Raw genomic sequence first — 20,681 nt, forward strand, 5'->3', positions numbered from 1 at the left:
GTATTATATTTCTGAGGCTGTAGCAACATAATAGTCTGTACTATTTTCATACAGAGACTTAATTTTCTTAATGTATTTTTTAATCTTCAGTTAAATTTCAGTTCCTAGAGCATACAAACATGAACTCAAATTAATCCATATATATTCTTATATATTTATATTTATATTAATTTATATTTATAATATAAATATATATATTTAACTCTGCTGGTAAAGTGCTTGCCAAGTACACACAAAGTTCTGGGTTCAGTCTATGACACTGCCAACACTAGGTGTGGTGGTGGATACCTACAATCTCACCACTTAGAAGGTAGAGGCAGAAAGATCAGAAGTGCTGGGTCATCCTCAGCTCTATAGTGATTTCTGAGACCAGCCTGGACTACATGAGCAACTGCCTAAGTGAGTAAGTAAGTAAAGAAAGAAATAAACAGGTAAATAGAAAAATAGCTTAAAATATACTTAAATACTAAAATTAACCAACATTCTAGTTAAATAAACTAAATATTTATGAGGTATAGTTTATTTAGGATCATTTAACATCACATATTAGACAAGTTATTTATATTATATTGTCTTCTCAAGATATTAGACTAGAATAATTTGAAATGTTAGAGTTAAATATAGTCCTCTACTCTACAGTATTTTTTGAATGTTGTTTATATATGACCCTAAGCACATTCAAGAACACTGAGAAGTACCAGTTTTAGCAATAGATGATTTATATCCCAACCTTAGTCTCAGCACAATGCTACGATTTTGAGGTTATATTCTCCCCATAGGCTTACTTGGTCCTTTTGAATGGTTGTACAAGCTATATGAAGTGAGCCAAGTTGGAGGAAGTAGATCTTTGAAGGGACACAATTTGAGATTAGTAGCCCATCTCTCATCTTCATCCATCTCAGTTTTCAGTTCCATGCAGAAGTGAGGAATGGAGAAGTTGCAGTCATATGCCCCAACATCATGGTACCAGCTAATACCACATCTCACCTTAATGAATTATATGCCTCTTGTGGGCCACAAAAATATATTATAGAGATTCAGCTGTGTATTAAAGCTATACCTTGACTGGACCAAGGTTCTGTCAAGGGGCAAACCATTTATTGTGAATATTTAGTGATATCCAGCCTTTAATATTTCAGCTGTCTTCAGCTATGAAATCCTTGCGTGCCCAGACCAACTGGCAAATAGTTCAGCTCCCCAGATCTGCTGAACTAGTAAGTTACTAACTTCCCTGCTGAGTTTAGGAAGCAAGCTGGCAGGAGACACCTAGCTTTGTTTCTTGTGCTAATGAAGCTCAGACTATCCCTCTGGCCTTGAGGAGGCCTAGTGGTTCGCCAGAGCAGTTGACTGAGAACAAAAGAGGGTTCTTTTTTATATCAAGGTGGGAAGAAAAACAACATTCCTGAGGAGGCAGAGAACCTTGAGACCAGGGAAAGAAAAGGCAGGCATTTTCTGTAGACAAAGACAGAAAGGCAGGGCAAGAGAGAAGAGAGGACAACAGAGGTTCCGTAGAGGGTAAGCAGATCTCAGGTAGAGTTTTCTGAGTGCCAGGAGTAGAGAATAGCCAAGATGGAGAAAGAGGATACAGAGGACGAAGAAGATGAGGCTGGAAGCAAAGGAGTTTAGTCATTAGCAGGGCTATGAGCTAGGGAACTGGACTGAACTGAAGCTATGGAAACAGGATTTCATTCCAGAGAAATAAAGTAGACAGATAAAGAGTTATTCCTGCCTTGAATACCTGGTGGAGCTATAGCTGAAGTGATAGAATTTTTTCTTAGAGGAATAAAGTTAACAGACATAAGGACATAGTATATGTAGTTTTTTTTCCCTCAGATATCCCACTCCAGACGTAGCTAAGCCCCCTGACCCTGGGTACTCCATTGCTGTGGGATGGTCTGTATGTCAAATGTGATGCTGATTGGTCAATGAATAAATCACTGATTGGCAGTGGCCAGGCAGGAAGTATAGGCGGGACTAACAGAGAGGAGAATTGAGAGAACAGGAGGCTGAGTCGGAGAGACACTGCCAGCTGCCATCAGGATAAGGAAGATGTAAAGTACCGGTAAGCCACAAGCCACGTGGCAAGGTATAGATTAATAAAATGGATTAATTTAAGCTGTAAGAACAGTTAGCAAGAAGCCTGCCACGGCCATACAGTTTGTAACCAATATAAGTCTCTGTGTTTACTTGATCGGGTTTGAGCGGCTTGGGACTGGCGGGTGAGAGAGATTTGTCCTGACTGTGGGTCAGGCAGGAAAACTCTAGCAACACTCCATATATGCCCTTAAATTAGAAGTCAACGTAAATTCTCTCCTCCTTTATGTTATTTCAGTCAGGTATTTTCTCAAAGTGATTAAAAAAAAGTAGCTTGCATATACAGAATTTAAGTGTTTTCTTTTTACTCTGTGATGGTTATGATAAACGGCATGGTGGCGGCGCTGGTTACCTGCGGAAAAGTCAGGGGCCATGGCCATGACTACCAGAGTTACAAAAAGCTTTATTAGAAAGAAAGAGGGGATAGGAGCGAGGAGAGCCAGGCCTGGACAGAAAGGAAGATGGCAGGAGCAGAGAGAGAACAGAGAGAGTTTGAGGGGCCGTGTCCGGCTTTTTAAGGTGGGGATTGTGTGACCACATGGAGGATACATAGTCCATCAGCACCCGCTGATGATGTAAGACACAAGACACAGGACCCCGAGCTGTGCATGTACAGAATCCTAACACTCTGTGATTCATTTAGCACTGAAGTCAATAGGATTAAAAACTCTGGTAAACTCAGAGCTAACGTATACAAGAGGTCTCTTAGAACACATTTTCACTTCTTGTTCTTTTGAGAAACAGAATAGTAACCCATTCAGTCATAGGTGTTCCTTTACTACTTAGTCCTACCTATCACATCTCACACAAGTCACTAACTTAAAAGTGAACTATCTAATGAAACTGTCACAGAGAATCAAGTTGATTAGCACAAGCTTTGTCTGAGGAAGAGCGTAGTCAATATACTGGTTCCCATGAACCACCCTTACCAAATATCTCAGGCTCTTCCCTTGTAAATCACTAGGTTTATCTCTAAGAGTCACAGAAATGGATCAGGAGGCACTGTGAATGTCATTGCTTCTGGAAAGATACATGTTCAGATAGTATACCACCTGAACCAACACTTTTACTCTATGTGCTAATGATCTTGCATGGTAGTTAATCACAAGTGAACTTCTAGCCATACCCTATTTGGGAAGCCATGGCCATCCTTAACTTTTTGTCTCCAAGTGGGACAACTTAAACTCAAGGCTACACTGTATTTTACCAAGAGGTAGGACCTAGGCTGTTTTCTCTTGGATAACATGGCACTTCACTTATAAGTTTATTCCCTCTTCTCTGTCTCAATATTTCCACTTCTGTTTCTGAGGAATGGGTGAAGTAGAATCCTGATGTCTGAATGTGTTTCTGGATGAGAGCAGGATAGGAGTCATTATATTATCTCCCTTAAACTGTGCAGTCTTAGACAAACTGCTTAACTTTTCTGAGCATCAGTGTATATAAATATAATGGAAATAAAAAATGCTTACTTTTTTATGTATTTCAAAGAACTAGAAAGGGACTCAGTAAATAATACTCTACTTCCATCCTGCTATAGGTGTTGCCTTCACATAGTTGATGTATATTTAATAAATACACACTGTCCTTTGGTTTAGTTACTTTGGTGTCCACTGAGACCACCAACAGTATGTTTTCCTCTACCATTAAGAGATTCATTTAAGAATCTTAATTAATAGAGTTAATTAAAATTATTAATTGAAAGAATCTTTAAGTGCTCAGCTATAAGACAAAGGCCCCAAAGACACAGCATCTGAGCTGCATCTGATCTCCTAAATTTTATTCACCCAAGGATCCTGTCTTTCTCACTTCTCTGCTTTGTACAGCTGAGTGGTGCTTATATCATTTATCCATTCTGGGATGCACAAATAGCCCTGAGAAATCTCTTCAGAGATTCTTCACTTAAAGGACAGTGATACTGTTCCCTTTGTACAACAAAATATGGAGAAAGTGGACATTCACCCAAAGTCAAAGCCCATGACCATGAAGACTAGCAGCCTTTTTTTTTTCCTTCTTCTTCTTCTTTTCTGACTACTCAAACACCAAGCTAAGAGGTTGCTTCTGATTCCAACTGGGAGGCATAGCTTTTCTGGCCAGTGGGGGTTCAATGACCCTCCATCTAACAACTTGTGTCAAGTTGGTAAAACAGGCTCTGGAATAAAATACAACTTGATGTGACTGTGCTCAGAATAAGATTCACATGCTTTGGACTTGAGACATTTTTTTTTTTCTTTCATATAGTGAACATTTGAACTAGCCCCTGAGAGGTGGTAAAGGAAGCCACACACAGTCTTCAAGAAAACATGCGGTTCAAACATAACGAAGATGTAGTCTGCAAAACAAAAAGCCCATTGAAATTTACTCAGCATCTTTTTAGGTTGGTACATAAGGAGGGCTCCTCTGTCATAGAATTAGTATCACTCACATCCTGTGATTCTACTTGATGGCATCCATTCCTGTGACCCTCAGAGTTAAACAAGATTTACAGGGAAAGAGGCACTGCTCTTCGGTAAGGATGGCTAGTGAGAACCTTTGTACTAACTATGCCCCTCCTCAGTCATAGTTTGTGATATGTGAGATATGAAAGGTAGGGTTAAAGAGGGTCTGCTGTGCCCTTTATGGGCACAATATTACATTCATTTGAGGCCTATGCTAATATTTACTCAATTTTAAAAGTGGAGAAAAATGAAGTAGAAAGAGCTATATTAAACTGCTAGCAATCAGTACTGTATGTGGCAAAGTTAGCATTTGGGAGTATTATGTGGCTCTAAACTTGTGAATTGATCATTAGTCCCATCATAGAGACTTACGTAGAATTAACTAGGAGCTTATTTAATCTATTTTGTGTGCCTGTAAATGCATGCATATATTGTTTTCCAATCAGAAACCCAGGAATTGTATACTAATGTTTTAGATAAATTAGCATCTTACATTATCGTAAACAAACAAAGCTACTCCTCTCATCTACTTTGACTTAAGATGCATTTTAATTTTATTTACTCCTTTGTGTGTCTGCCTTATGTGTGGGGGTGTCCTCAGAGGTCAGAAGAAGGCAGTTGATTTTCTACAGCCAGAGTTACAGGCCAATGATAGCTGCCTGACTTGGGTGCTGGCTGGGAACTGAAGTGGGGTCCTCTGGATGGACAGGAAGCACTCTTCATCACAGAACTGTCTCTGTAGCCCCTCATCTGGTTTTAATTGTAGAAGATATGCAAACTTATGGAGTAAGTGTAAGGACTGCCCATAGGTAGGGCTTGATTGTTTCTTTTTCCATGGATGTAACTGTTATTATCATTATTCATCAGATAAACGAGTTCATTATAGTAAGTCATATGTGCTTCTCCATCTGTATTATAATAGAGCTCTTAGTTACTTCAAATATGTTTACTTGTTCTGCTTACTAAATCCATACCTTTTTGAAAATCTAGATCCGAGGACAATATAGTGGCCCTCTCTTCTGATTATTTTTTTATTTACTTCAATTACACGCCACAGAAGATAGTTCTCTGTCTATTTATCATTGTCAGAAAATCAGGAAACTACTCACTTGGCCCTACACTTACTTATAAATTACTTATTTTGATTATATTTATTGATTCTTGTGTGTGTTGTGGGGGTGGTGCATGCCACAGTATTCATGAGGAGATTAGAGAACCACTTGTGGAAATCTATTCTCTCCTCTCACCAGGTCCAAGGGATCAAACACAGGTTGTCAGCTTGGCAGCACATACCCTTACTCACTGAGCCATCTTGTGGTTCTCTCATTTATGAATTTTAATAGAAATACTTTTACATCAACAAAAAAAAAAGTGTAAAGAAATTTTAGTTGGGATTCTAAGTGGATTCGACACCAGAAGCTCTTAAAATGGATTCTTACTTCCTACTTGGATATTAGCATTCCAGATTTGTGTCTAATATCAAGTTTTAGCTATTGCTTCTTTTACAGGATTTGACAATAGCATTGCACTTTATTAGGTTATGTCATGTTATGTTACTGAGTTAAGCTAGGAAACACAATAATATCCGAAACAATGTAACTGAGTATAGAGCATCCAGAGAATGAGGAACAGAAAATGAAACTGGGCTAAGCAGAGATATTTTTGTATGCCACTTAATAAAAGTCTGAGAAAATTAATAATAGAACTAAGATTCTCTCCTTATTCAAACCACTCAAGAAATAGGGAATAAAAGGGAGGAAAAGAAGTATGGAGAAATATGAATTCAGTCTTGAGAGTTTTTAATAGAAATTTTCTCTTTCTTAATTCTGAAAGACCCCTGCATTTATATTCGAGAGTTCTCTGAGAGCATTATAGAACTCGGGGACTTTTCTTGGTGTCTATAAGCACTTGAGTTTTGCTTGGTAAGGTATCTGCCTTTCACTGCTCAGCACAATGTTTTTGCCTTAGGCCAAAACAAAACACTCCTCTTCAACCTGGGAGCTGCATCCTGAAGGTGAGCATGCACTCGAGTCCTGTTTACTCCAGTGCATACTTCACACTGAAACTTCTTCAGACAGGTTCTCAAAGGGGGAAATAGTATTTGATTGCTGGAAAGCAAGGAGTTGGAGAAAATAAATCTCTGCGTTTAAAGTCAAATCTAATGGCTTCAAAGAGACAAGTATTTGAAATCGCTTTCAAGGTGTAGAGCAAGAGAAAAACTAAGCAATGTCTTAGGTTTGGGAGCAGATTACTGTCTGTGTCTGGGGAAAGACTTAGTGAGAAGGATGTTTAGCATGCTTTTCAAATACAGACACTTTAACACATTAGTATTTGGAAATAAAATTTTATTTCCTTGTATCCCGAGGAAAGGCATTACTGATTTCTTAATTTCTAATTGCTAGAAGGAGTTGTAGTGTATGATCTGATTTATTTTAGTTTACTTTTTACAGTGAAGAGTGAGTCTCTTTCCTCCCAAAAGGACAGTAATGGGGATGTAGGGCTGTTGAAGAAAGGTAGGCATAAGCAATAGGCTGCCCTGGCTAATGGGATATAGGGACACACCTGTATAATATTTCATGATAAAGTATTTGAGTTGCATCTTATTAAGTGAGTAAGACTGGTGTATCCTCACAAAGAGACACCAGCTGACATCTGCAGCACAGAACAACATGTGTTCAGAGCTCAGGAACCATACTCTTGCAATTTTGACCTGATACCCAGGAATCAATGAGCCTTTCAGCCTCAGCTTCTTTCTCTGCTCAGTGTGTGAGCCAGTTTCAAAGGCATTACAGGCAATTAGGAGGGTTCATTGACCACTCTCATGAGGGTGTGGAGCCCATGGTAGCAATTCTTGATATATGAATAAGAGAGAAAATAAAAGAGAGAAAAGAAAATTTCAGTGTTAAATTAAATGATTTTATCCATATTATATGGTGAAGATACATTATTTAGATTTTTAACAACTAACCTGTGCTGTTTTCCAAACTGTGTTGACATTTTCCCAGTGAATATGTAGTTTCCCTTATCCTCAAAAGTTTAAGTGTTATCTTCTTGACTCTGGCTGATGGGCCCTAGGTACTCATTGCCTTCCTTTAAGCTTATGAGAGTTGGCAACTCATTGGCCCCCTTCGGTGTCAGGAGCTGGCACTGCCAACACATCTTCTGAATGTGATCCTCAGGCCTTGGCATCAAAGGCACAGTTTCTTGCTTTAATTAAGCTGAGAGGCATTCCTTCATGTGACAGCTGCAAAGATGTATTTTCCTTACGATTGAATGTTGGAATACTTAACATTGCATGGACTTCATTTTAAGTACATTTTTTTTTCATCTCTTGTCCCTCTACTGTGCCATGGTGGCTCCATGAGAGAGCATATGGCCCAGCAATTCTTTAAAGCTCATTTTATGGGCCATTCTTGGGCACTTCCTGCTGGCCTTTGGAACAGAGCCTTGTTTGTGACTGCATTTTTGCTTATGTTTCTGCCAAAAACTTCCACAAAAAAAAGGAGGCAATAAAACCACAGGGCCCTGTAAGCTATGGTCATCAGAATAGCTTAATGAAAGCAAGCTCAACAATTGAGATCTTTAACAGCAACCAGCACTGCAGGACTTAAACCTTGAACACAAGGACAGTCTGTGCAGGTCACCTTTGTGGTCTATGGGAATATCTCAAAATGTTATAGAATTCGAGATGATCTCAGGGAATGATCTCACAGCAAGCTATTTTTTCTCTTAAGCATAAAGAAAAAAATGATAAGGTAAAAATAGAAATTGGTGGTTTTCCCTGACCTCGTCTTGGAGAGAGAGAGATAAATGTAAACTTTTTAAAGGTATTATATAGCAAAGAAAATATTTGTTGGATGCTCTTATGGCTACAGAAATTCATTGACACTTGCCTCAAATTTTACCTCAACCAAATTGCAATTTTAGCTGCTAAGAAGATATTTGAAATACAGAAAAATAGATCCTGTTGAAAGGAGATTCCTGTGAGGGGACACCTAGTGTGAATAAGGCAAAATTATATCTTGATTCTGATCTATGTGCTATTAAACAGTTTTAATATCTGAATTATGAATTAAAACCTATGAACTAGTGACATTTTGCAACAACTGTGTTTTGATAGCTAGCAAGATTTGTGCCACTTTTGAGAGAAGGTGATTTTCTTTGTGACAGCTAATAAAAACCCTATTGTAAGCACAAAGATCTCAGAGAAATTATGCTACCAATGGATGCCATTTATCTGGAAGTGTAAAACAATAGTTAAGGAATCAGGGGTCTTATCACCATGGTTATAATGACTTCTGATTAACATGGAAAACATGACATGTTTCCAGGCTTAAGAGGCTGACAATGTGACACCAAGAGCAGTCAGTCCCAAACTTCCCAATATCATACCACCCTTCAGTTTCTCCTCACTTACTTTGACAGTGTTTTTCTTTCTGTGACTACTAAAAATGAATGATAATTTAATGACACCTTTCAAATATAATAGTAAAGGTCCTCCTTGTATAAAATTTTATAAAAATACTCAGATTAGCCACTTCTTAGGGCTACAAGAAACAGAAGCAACAGGTCTGTCTATTGACTGTTAGTTTTGAAATATAGTAGGTAGTGTTGTTGGGTCCTATTGTTTCCCTGGGAGAGACGATGAGAAGTGTGGCATAAAGGGCACAGACTGATGGGTGTTGTTGCTCTGTATGCTGTGAATGTGTTGCTCTAATTGGTTGATAAATAAAATGCTGACTGACCAATAGCCAGATAGGAAGTATAGGTGGAATAAGCAGACAAGGAGAATTCTAGAAGAGGAAGGCTGAGTCAGGAGTCGCCAGCCAAATATAGAAGAAGCAAGTTGTGAAGACAATTGAGAAAAGGTACCAAGCCATGTGGCTAAACATAACTAAGAATTATGGGTTAATTTAAGTGTAAGAGCTAGTCGGTAATAAGCTTGAGCTAATGGCCATACAGTTCGTAAATAATATAAGCCTCTGTGTGTTTACTTGGGTCCAAGTGGTTGTGAGTCTGGCGGGTGAGAGAGATGTGTCCTGACCAAGGGCCAGGTAGGGCACAGGAAAACTTCAGCTACAACAGACACCTGGAGTCAGATAAATGGCAAACAGCAGACTTGTTTATACAGCAATGGGACCCTCCTCCCAGCACCCAGGCTGCATCTGAATCCAATGGACATTGTGTGGTCACCCCTCATTGGCTAGGCACTGACAGTGCCTGTTGCTAGCCTCTCAGGCAGACTCCAGGTTTGCTCATCTCTTAGCCCTGTAGACCTTATCTTCCTACATATCCACCTTATTATTATTATTACTATTATTATTATTATTATTATTATTATTATTATTATTATTACATGGGCTTTCAGTGGGAACCAGAGTTCTTTGCTCAGGCCTTGTTTACCCTGCCTCAGGAGGGCTCAGCAACTGGACTGTGCCTGCCTTAGGTTTGCTTGCCTAACAAGCTCTTACCCCTCATTGACAACCAGCCCTGGAAGAACATCCATTCCTGGAGAGCCACCCAGGTGAAGAGGATTAGGCAGTAGCCTTTTGAATTTCAGAGAGCCACACATGCATAACCTCCTGTGGAGGGCTATGAACAGGCTATCTAAGAGCCATTAAAACCTGAAGAGTGGTCTTAGTCATAGGATGTGCTTCAGGAAGTGTATAAAGAGAATAAGGATTAACAATATCACCCCACCAATCAAAGCATATGTGAACATCCAGGAGGGATCAAATAGTCTTTTTAAATTGTCCCAGACCTTAATTAAAAAGTATGTCTCCAATGACATCACCAAGACCCTGGTCATATTGAAACAGGATATTTGTTCCTGGGGTAGAATGGAGTAATTAAAGGGGTAAGACAAATTGCCTGGAAGTGTGGATCGCAGGCCAGTAGAGACATGTCTTTTACTAATTCTATTTCTTAAGCATTGGACAAGAGAAAGAAAAAAGGGGGGAGGGTAAAGCAAAGGCTTCCTCCACAGAGCTGGCACCCTCCAGTTTTCTGGTGGTCAGCACCAGGTCCATAAAGTGCAGGTCTAGTGAAGAGTTGGTGGTAAATATCATAGGGAAAGCAGGGGAGTTACTTTCCACTGGCAACAGAACAGGAGGCAAGGGAACAAGAGTCCATAGATTGTCTGCTTTTGAGGGAATAAAAGGGGCAATGGCAATGAGTATGTATATTACACATCCATTGCCAATTCTTCTTAGGTGAAGGTGGGCTGATCTGTAGCGGGATGCACATCTCTTGTTGAGACCCATATTGGTATAATTGCACTCTGAGGAAAAACACAAGCAAACCCTCTCCTGTGGGTCAGCAGGGGGCCGGATGCTTAGGCAGGCTGTCATCTGCAATTCCTTGATTGCCCAGTGAAATCCCTTATTGCATCTGGGATATCGGGTCCAGGTCCTAGGCTTTGCCCAGGGGTAGTCCTGTCACAAATGGCCTGGTTTGCCTCATCTCCAGTAAGATCTGTCTACTTGGGGGCCCTTGGGTGTATTGTTGGTGAGCTGCCTCTCCACAAGGAGGGTATCCAAGGAAGTAGTGTGGGCAGTGATGGGACCATTATTGGGGTCATGATCTCTTGTGGCCAGTACCCACTTGTGAATGCCCTCATTTCAGTCTGCTTTGACCACATTGCAGATGGGGGCATTAAGCCCTTCCCACCAATTGTTTGATTAGCATTTCCCAAGTGAGGCCCAGGTCTACTCTTTGCTCCACTGCCCTGTTGACATGTGTGAGAAAATCAGTGAAAAGTCCCCCTGGTTGTTGAATAAGATGGCAGAAGTAAGCTAAAGGGTCCATGCCTAAGAGCTTTGAAGGCCAGGTCAGGAACCTATTGGTAGTAGGCTTGATGGCCTGATGGATGGGATGGAAAAAGTTACCTCATCCAGTGAGCATGTCAATATTAATTAAGAGGTTCATTTGTGCTTGAGCTTCTGCTTGATCATCATAAGCCCATTTCCAGCTAAGAAAGGCAGCTGCTCCAGCACAGCTTTGATCTGACTATACCAATCAAAAGAAGTCTGTAGTTTCATTGTCCACTCAGTGAGGACCTGTTAGAAGTAAGGTGAATCCAGGCCCGACTCATTAGCTGCCTTCCAGATAAGGGAGATTTCAGCTATAGGGGTAGGAATCTAGGGCTGGCTAGTGGCATTTTGTCCCAGGTTGACCAGAAAGACTTCCACCAGCCTTTGAGGCCCGAGATGGGGGTGGAGGAGTGGAGGGTGGAGAGGACTGTGGCTGCTGGGGGGCATACTGCGGTGTGAGGGAATTTCCACCTTCAAGGGCAGGTAGATATTGAGACACTTCACTCCATGGTACTGTAATGGAGGTCTTAACTGTGGCCTTGCTCTCCTCAGCAGGTTTTGCAGGGCCTGGATTGTCTGCTTCTTCATGATGCTATAGAAATATCAGACATGGAAGGGGTGGAGGTGAAGGAAAGGCTACCCATTTTGTAGAGGGAGCCAGCAGGTGAGCAACAGTCAGAGAAAAGATGGCAGTCAACAGGGGTGGAAAATCATGTCAGACCTTTATGTTTTATGTTTAGTGGGGGACTCCCATGTTTTTTTTAGGCCATGGACATGTGCCCACATGGTGTCTCCATATGAGGGATGGTGTTTGGGAGCAGAGCATTGGTTCTACCTCCTGGGGGGTCAGCCCTCATGTGGAGGTGCCAGACAAACTGAAAAAGAAAAAAAAATGTGCCTTCCTAATTAGATTGGCAGACAAACATGACAGACAACACAAAAGAAGGAAAGAAAGGGAGGTCCCAATACTTACCTGCCAAAGTGACCCAAAACACACAACATTGAGGGGCCTTCTCACCAAAACACACCTTCTTGGGGGCACTGTCAAGAGCTGTGAGTAAGGGGAGGGAGACAACCAGAACCTGTTCAGGTACCAGATGTTTCCGGGTCCTAAAGGTTCCCTTGGGGGAGGTGGTGAGAAGGCGCAGTGTCAACAGAACAGACACTGGAAGTCAGGTAAAGGCAAACAAGGTAAGTTTTTATTTAAAGTGATTCAAAGCCAAGTCTCCAAGAACTCACAGGTTAAGCCAATAACTTTCTTTTTTAAAGTGCTGGAGTTTGACCCCAGCACTCTTGCATGTTAGTCAAGTGTTTACCACTGAATTGTGACCCTGACCATATTACTTTGTATTGATGGCACCAATATACATGAAGCTATTTCAGTTTTTCCATAACCAAAAAGGAAATAGAATGGATTTAATTAAATAATACTCCACACAACAAACAAACAAGCAACAACAACAACAATAAAACATGGCAGGCATACCAGATCCTCACATAGTACACAACTAATGACTATTGATGAAAAGCAAATGGAGGAAAGGGGTGAAATTATGGGGGATAAATGGATTACATCTTGAGGAAGATTTCCACTTAAAAAAATCTAGTACAGGTACTAGAGAGATGGCTAAACATTTGCCTTGTGAGCATGAGGGCCTGAGATCTATCACTAGAAATCCCGTAAATAAAGCCAAGACTGATGGCTCATACTTGTAATCCCATCCCTGGTAAGGAGATAGGTTCCTGGGAATTACTGGTCAGCCAACCTTGACCCATGAGAGCTATAGGCCGATGAAAGATTGTGCCTGAAGAGTGACACTTGAGTATGTCCTCTGGCCTCCGTGTGTATGCTCATACACATGCTTGACCACTGCACAAACATCCATGGCAAAACGTCAAGAACAGATGCATTGCTAAGTTCACATATCATGTGCCATGCATACCTTTCTCTGAACTGAAGACTTTACATTTTGAAAACAAATATAGATATTTATTTGGGAAATAATGTAGTAAAGAGCAATAAACTACAGGTGCTTTAAACAGAGAATGTATGAATATAACTGGAAGCAAAATGTTCTGTTGAAGTTGGCTTTGTATATGAGTGTATTTGGACATGGTTTTGGGGAAAAAAAGTACAATGACTTTCTCTCTCTTTCCTTCTAATGCCACTCTAGCTGTACTCTATATTCCTTGTGTTTTCAGTTGCATTCAACCTCCACAGCAAAAGTGCTGAGTAGTTGCGTTTCTTGCATCCTCTGTCTTCTCAAATGACCTAGCAAATATTCTCTTTCCAGTTTCAGATTTGGATCCACTGTCCAAAGCTTTTTATTCTAATAAGAGAATACTCTGGAGTCCGTATTGTACCCATACACAGATCACTTCTCCTAATTCCACTTTCTTACAAAGGACTGTCCCTCCACATGCCCTTTGTAACTGTTTTCCTAGCCTACCCTATAAGCTAATCAGTGTAGTTCTCCAACCCTTTCACGTTCTTCCTGAATCTCCCCTCCAACTCCCAGCCTACTCTGAAGAGTTGACGTGTATGCCTCTGAACCACAGCCCTCATGTACATTTGTCTCTGTCTGAAAATGTCACTGAATTTATTTTGCCAAGATCACATGTGATTAACAATTTCTATCTAAACTTTTTCTAGGTCTTCATTGCTCCATTCCATATTTTCTCTTGTCCCTTTGTTTTTCTCTATTCCTTCCTCTTATCTCAGTGTCTCTCTACCTCTGAAGAGTCATATTGTCAGTATTTGAATCTAGAGACATATTTGTTAAACAGCACATATCAAAAACTGGAGTGTTATTCCATATCTGTTGACATAGCTTTCAGTAATTTATTTGCTGATAAATCCTCCTCTTCTACATCTGGGCCTTGGCTTTCCCTCATCCAGGGATGAGATGTTCCATAGACATTATGTCATTGCTATGGTCTCTTATTTGTCCAAATAATATTTATAACTTTTCAGGTCATACTACAGAGAAACATTAAAGAAACTTTAAACATACTCTCATGTCAAGTACACCATGGTTGTAAAATGTTCACAGAGGAACTGACATACTTCAGTTATTCTTCTACTATAAACAACATGAATAATTTTTAAAATATCCATTTCCTAAGATCCTTTGTAGCAGTTTTTGAGTTGCTTGGATGTCACACATAGGCTTTTATTTTATTTCTTTTGCAATTTAGTAGTAGTATAGATATATTCAGAAACATATCTTTCTCCTATTTTTAACAATATGACGTTAAGAAATTTGTTTTTTATTTGGGACAGAAGTTTTATGCAGCCAAGGCTATCTTGTGATCCTCCTTTCAGGGTCTTCTTGGTTTTGAAATTACAAGTTCGCCACTATATATACTTTATGCATTTTCCAAATCTGAGTTGATAACTTCTTTCTGATTAATGGAAGTGGGTAGGATTTTTTGTAATGGATTTTATTACTTTTGACCAAATATTCCTCTTCAATTTTAGTATAGTCATATGTATATTAATTTCTGAAACGAAAATATCTGCTCACTCTTGCAGTTTAATGGCAGCAGCATTGACTTCTTTGCACTATAAATTCTGTGTGTCTAGAATTTTAGTCTCATTTATTTTTTTATCATGGAAGGAATGTTCTCCCTTTCTCACATAGACAAAGTTGGTCCTGTTATTATCCATCAGATCTGTGCTTTCTCCATTTCCTTTGATGGATGTCTGAAGGTAAAAGGTTAAACAACAATAATAAAGAGATTACTCAATAAATGCCTCAGGCACCATAGAACTTTACTTGTAGTTTTGATTCACACAGCCCACTTTTTAAAAAATATAATTGAACTCATTTTTAATGTCTCATGCATTTATACAACATATATTGATCATATCTATCCATCACTACCACAGTCCACCTCCTCTTAGGGAGCCCCCACCCCATCTCCTGCTCAGCTTCTTTTTATTTTATTATTTTGTTATTAATAATGCACAGAGTCCAATTAGTACTGTGCATCTGCACGTGTGTGTGGCCATCCACTGGGACATGAGCCACCTACCAGTATCGCATCCCCAAACCAGATTGATTTTGCTTCCCTCAGAAGTATTAATTACCAGTAGCTCCTGATCCGTGCTGGACTTTTGACTATTTTGATCTTGTGCAGGTAAGTACACTGCTGTGATTTGATGTGTAACAGCTATTTTATATTGAGAAGTCTTCATGTTCCAGCTTTCCTCCACCTCTTTTCCACAAAGTTCCCAGAGCTTTGCATGGGAAGGTTGATATACAGCCCAACCACAACTGAGTGTTTAGAGTTATTTATATTTGGTGCTTGAACCAGGTATGAGTTTTTGCATTAATCACACTACCCATTTCAAAGATGCTTCTTTGACCCAAGATGAGAGAAGCATACATCTATGTTATAAGCACATTTTTAGAACAAAGTTTGACAACATGACTGTTTAGCAAAACAAAAACAGTGGGTTGCTCCTTTAAGGCCTTTGATATTTTCAGTCATGTGTTTTAATCAGAGTTATAGTTCCTGGCATGAAATCCCCCTGTGGAGCAGGCCTCTTATGCAATTGGAAAACTGTTAGTTGTTCTACAACAGCCATATCAATGAGTACTTTTTAAATATTGTGTCAATGTGTACATTTTGCCTGGGAAGCCAGTATTCTAGCATGCAGAGTCTAGCATTGTGTAAGACCACTGATGTGTTTTCTACCTTAGCTGTCTTCATAGTAACACCTGGCACTGAGTAAGCTCCTTAGGAGAGAGAAGAGTTTTCTGGTCAGTTCAAGCTTGGTTTCTCTATGTCTCGTAACAAAAATGGGGGGTGTCTTCAGCAATAGGGTCTTACCATGTAGTTATTATGGTGAGCAACCAAGAACAATGGGTCCAGCTTGTCACAAAGTCTCTTAAATATGCAGATAACAGTAAATCTTTCTTGTCTAAAAAGTAGCTTATGAAGAAGAAGTGGCTTTTATTTTATTGGCATGTCAAGAGGTAGTGAAATTGAGTGAAAAAGAACCGTGAATGTTTGTAATAATGCAATCTCAAACACAGAAACTGTTATTTTTCTGTTTGGTATATGCACCTAAAAATAAGTCTGGAGAATATATCATCTAGTTAGAGAAATATGTTTGATTTCAACCCTGATACTACTGAAGAAGAGAGAATAGATCTTCATACACAGCAGATTCTGTTTCAAAATGGTGGTCACACTTTTGTAGCAATGTACATTTTTGTTGTTGTTGTTAAATCTGATTTTCCTATTAGAGAGTTAGCAAAATAACAGTAAGTCAACCCTTTGCTATTCTCTGTTATCCTTACAAATATTGCTTTTGCACTTGAACAACATTCCTATCCTTCAGAAGATGAATGAATGAGTGAGTGAGTGAGTGAGTGAGTTAGTGAGTGAGTGAATGGATGTATTTTACAGATGAAGGTATTGGTGTTCAGAAGGAATTGAGCATTTGCCCTTCCTGGAGGCTGATAGACTTTTCCTAGGAATGTTGAAAGATTTAAACATTAACTAGATGGTTTATCAAGATTTCATCCATTTCTAAATTTCTAGGGTTGCTTAATATAGGAAATTTACACCTCCCACTTAAGTTCAAGAAGCAGCTTTGTGGGGGGATATAAAGAAAAGAGTACACTGGTTCTATCAATGGCAGCTTTATTTCTTGGGCCACCATATCCTAAATCTGAGGCACTGTTTAACCAACAAATGGCAGCCATTAATCTAAAAAAGTAGACTTTAGCACATCTATTTATTTATTATTATTATTTATTTATTTTCATTTTTTTTTTAAGACAGGGTTACTCTGTGTAAGAGTCCTGGCTCTCCTGGAACTCACTTTGTGGACCCAGCTGGCCTTGACTCACAGAGATCCACCTGCCTCTGACTCCTCAGTGCTGAGATTAAAGACATGTGCCACCACTGCCCATCATGCATACCCTTTTAAATCTACTTTGTCTGGACATATTAAATATGTGCTGCTCTTAGAGGACTGCATACTGGGTTACAAACTGTCTGAGAGAATAAAAGTAAACATAGTGAGTAGCCATAATAAACAAACTTGTTTATCACAATCTCTACTGAATTATATCTAAAAGTAAGACAGAAAGAAATGTAAGACTTTGTGAATGATTCACCACTGCAGATAAATTAGCTATTAGCTCCATATTCTGTTTAGCCAAATATGGGTATCTGTTACTCATAACAATCAAAATAATTTCCCTTTAAAATATCCAGATTCTTCTTAACTTCTAAAATGTAAGGAACTCTGAACCTGTTTTCTTTGTTTCCCAAGATATTGAAGATTTTGAAACCAAAACCAGAAGCACAGTGTCTGTCCGAGAAGGTCAAGGTGTGGTGCTCCTCTGTGGCCCACCACCACATTTTGGAGGTAGGTTGTGGCTAGTTTGTGTCAGCCAATCCATGGGCTCCATCAGAAGGTGAAGGAGGCACACAGGGTCCTGAAATGACTGACATTCTACCATCCATTCCCAGGAACTACAAAAGCTCAAGAAAGTTCATCAACCACCTAGATAGTCTTGCATTCTAATGTTTTTATTTAAAATACTTTTCATTGAGCTACTGAACAAACATGTCTCTGAGAAGATGAAATTGGGAGCTCTAAACAGTGTTGGTGTTGCAGTTTTCTATGAAACTGAGTACATGATCTGATGCTATGTCCCATTGCTCATGACAATGTATATGTCCTGCCCATTAGCTCTCTGTAATGATCAACTTCCTCATATGTAGAATTAGGCAAACATTACTATGTTAAGTATCTAAATTAAATTAATTTATATAATGGTCAGTACCTTATTAAAAATGAAAGCTAAAATTATAATTTCATTTTTTACCTTTGGCTTTTACGTAGAGGCAAATTCCAGCACGCTTCTTGGAATTGTCCCATGCAGGCACTCTCAGCCCCGCACAGGAGCCACTATTGCCTATTCATATTAGCTTCCATTACTAAAATGGGAGAGTTTTTAAAAGCCATGAAACAGACGTTTTAAGACAAAAGGCAATTTGTGTTCCTAATGTTAAACTAAGTCTTCTATGTAAGTCTTTAAAACATTTTATTATTATTTTCATTTTATATCACCTTTGTGATATGCCAGCACAAAAAATCAAAGGAACCTAATTAGACGCTAACAATGTATTTTTCCTCACTACTAACAAATATGGCATTATGTTCACCTAAAGTGTTAGAGAAGACTTACTATGCATGCAATGCTGTCTCAGCATAAAGTTATATTTTCTTTCTTTCTTTCTTTTTTTTTTAACCTTATGGAAAATTCTGTTCCAGTACCATAATCTGATACTCAAAAGTAAGGAAACACTAGGTCCTGGTGCTCTGACTATATTCAAAGGTTCTTGATGGTGTTGAAAAATTTTCAACTTGGTTTAATCATGGATGAAAAAAATATAAAATAATTGTAAGTAAATCAGTTATATATATATATATATATATATATATATATATATAATGAAAATCAACACAGAAGCTAAACAAGGGAGATATTCTCTTGTCACCTTGTCATTTCTGAATGAGAAATAGTGTGTTGAAGGCCTCACTATCATGTTGTGAGTCCTATGAAACTAAATCAATGGATAACACAAAATATGTTAAAGTAAGAACTTGTTAAGGTACAAGACTCTTAGATGAAAGTGAAGGCAAGCTGTCTATTTCCATGGAAATCATCAGCATGATTCCATGGATATCTGACAATGTTGATATCGAGGTAGTATAACAGTTTCCTCCTGAAGAGTTTTAGCATTCACCAAAAGTAACTTCATTTCTTTGAGCACAGGTATGATGGAATGGTGTTCTTTTGTTCTTTGTTGTAGAAATTAACACATCTTTGTGTCTTCTCCTATCTTCTGCCATATCTTTCTTCAGTGTCATATTTTCATTAAGAACTTTTTATTACTTGATTAAATTTATTCCTAGGTGACTGCTATTTGTTTACACTTTTTCCCAATGGAATCACTTTGTCTATTTCTCTCTTATAAGAAAGCAATTGATTTTTGTGTGCTGTCATCTGCTACTTTGCCTGATTTATTGGTGATAGAAGTCTTTTTGCAAAATTTCTAGGGTTTTCTAAGTATAGAATCATATGATCTGCAAAGAGAAATAATTTAACATATTCCTTGCTTGTTTCCTTCCTTTTTATTTATTTCCCCTGCCTGATTGTTGTGGCTTGCATTTCATACTGTACTGGATAACTGTGGTGCCTATCATTATATTACTGGTCCCAGAGGAGAAAAAGTTTCAGTATTCACCTGTAGGTTTGTTAGTATGCTGATACTTCTATATGGAATTCTTTTTCTTTTTCTTTTTTGTTTTGGTATTTTGAGACAGAGTTTCTCTATGAAACAGTCATAGCTGGCCTGGAACTCACTGAGACCCACCTGCCTCTGCCTCCCAAGTGCTGGGATTAAAGGCATGTGCTATCACTGCCCAGCCCAATATTTTTCAAGTTCAAGTGGCATAAAATATTTGTTTTGTTTACTTGGCTGTGTGTGTGTGTGTGTGTGTGTGTGTGTGTGTGTGTGTGTGTGTGTGTGTGTGTGTTTCCATGAGCCAAAATATTTCTAACTCTTATGTGCTGATATCAATATTACTTCTCTTAAAAATCAATTATAGACTCCATGGTGACAGCAAGGTCATAAAGGCTGATGTTTTTTAGAACAAATTAATTGTGTACAAGTTAATTCTGTGCCTTTCTGTCTATGGACAACTAGCACAGTGAGTGCAATGAGTATGCCTACATCAAGGGAGAAGTCATAATTACTTTGATATTATTAGCATACCTAAGTGTGTTAGATTGTTCCTCTAGCATGTTCACAAAAACATATTCAAAACATCCCTTAACAGTGGAAGTCTGTGATATATATTTCAATGTGTTTTTTAAAGAAACATTCTAAGAACACAAAGGAAACAAAAGAACATGTTTGAATTCTGTAAGTCTGTCTGTCAACAAAAGTGCCTGTGCCCAAAAGCAAGACATGAAAATGAGTCTATGGATTTTCCATATAAATTCTGACTAATAACATAATAACAATGTGTTATAGAACATTGTCATTCAGATGGAACAGCTGCAATTTTCATTAGAAAAGTTGTGCCTGCTTGCCACAGATCATCAAGGCTGGACTGTTGGCATTACTTCACAAAAGGTGGGCCTAGGGAGTTATAGGACATTCATCTGAGATCCCAGCTACCCCTTCAAAACATGTGTATACAGCTTTGTTCTCATTGTACGTGGCCTGGACCGCAGTTGTGGTTGTATCCATAGAGATGTTACATAATCTGGGAAGTTTAATGGAAAGGGGCTCCATCTAC

General features: G+C 38.9%; 1 protein-coding gene across 1 annotated transcript in view; it reads left to right on the plus strand.

Annotated features, from left to right (window-relative positions):
* Cntn6 (contactin 6) overlaps positions 1 to 20,681 on the plus strand; it is a 337,384-nt gene that overhangs the window by 180,604 nt on the left and 136,099 nt on the right. The window contains 1 exon segment of the mRNA XM_052719550.1: positions 17,637 to 17,732. Coding sequence (XP_052575510.1) covers positions 17,637 to 17,732 — 96 coding nt within the window.

Source organism: Peromyscus californicus, unplaced genomic scaffold, assembly GCF_007827085.1.
Source record: "Peromyscus californicus insignis strain IS unplaced genomic scaffold, ASM782708v3 Scaffold_6__1_contigs__length_162567912, whole genome shotgun sequence".
Classification (NCBI taxonomy): domain Eukaryota; kingdom Metazoa; phylum Chordata; class Mammalia; order Rodentia; family Cricetidae; genus Peromyscus; species Peromyscus californicus.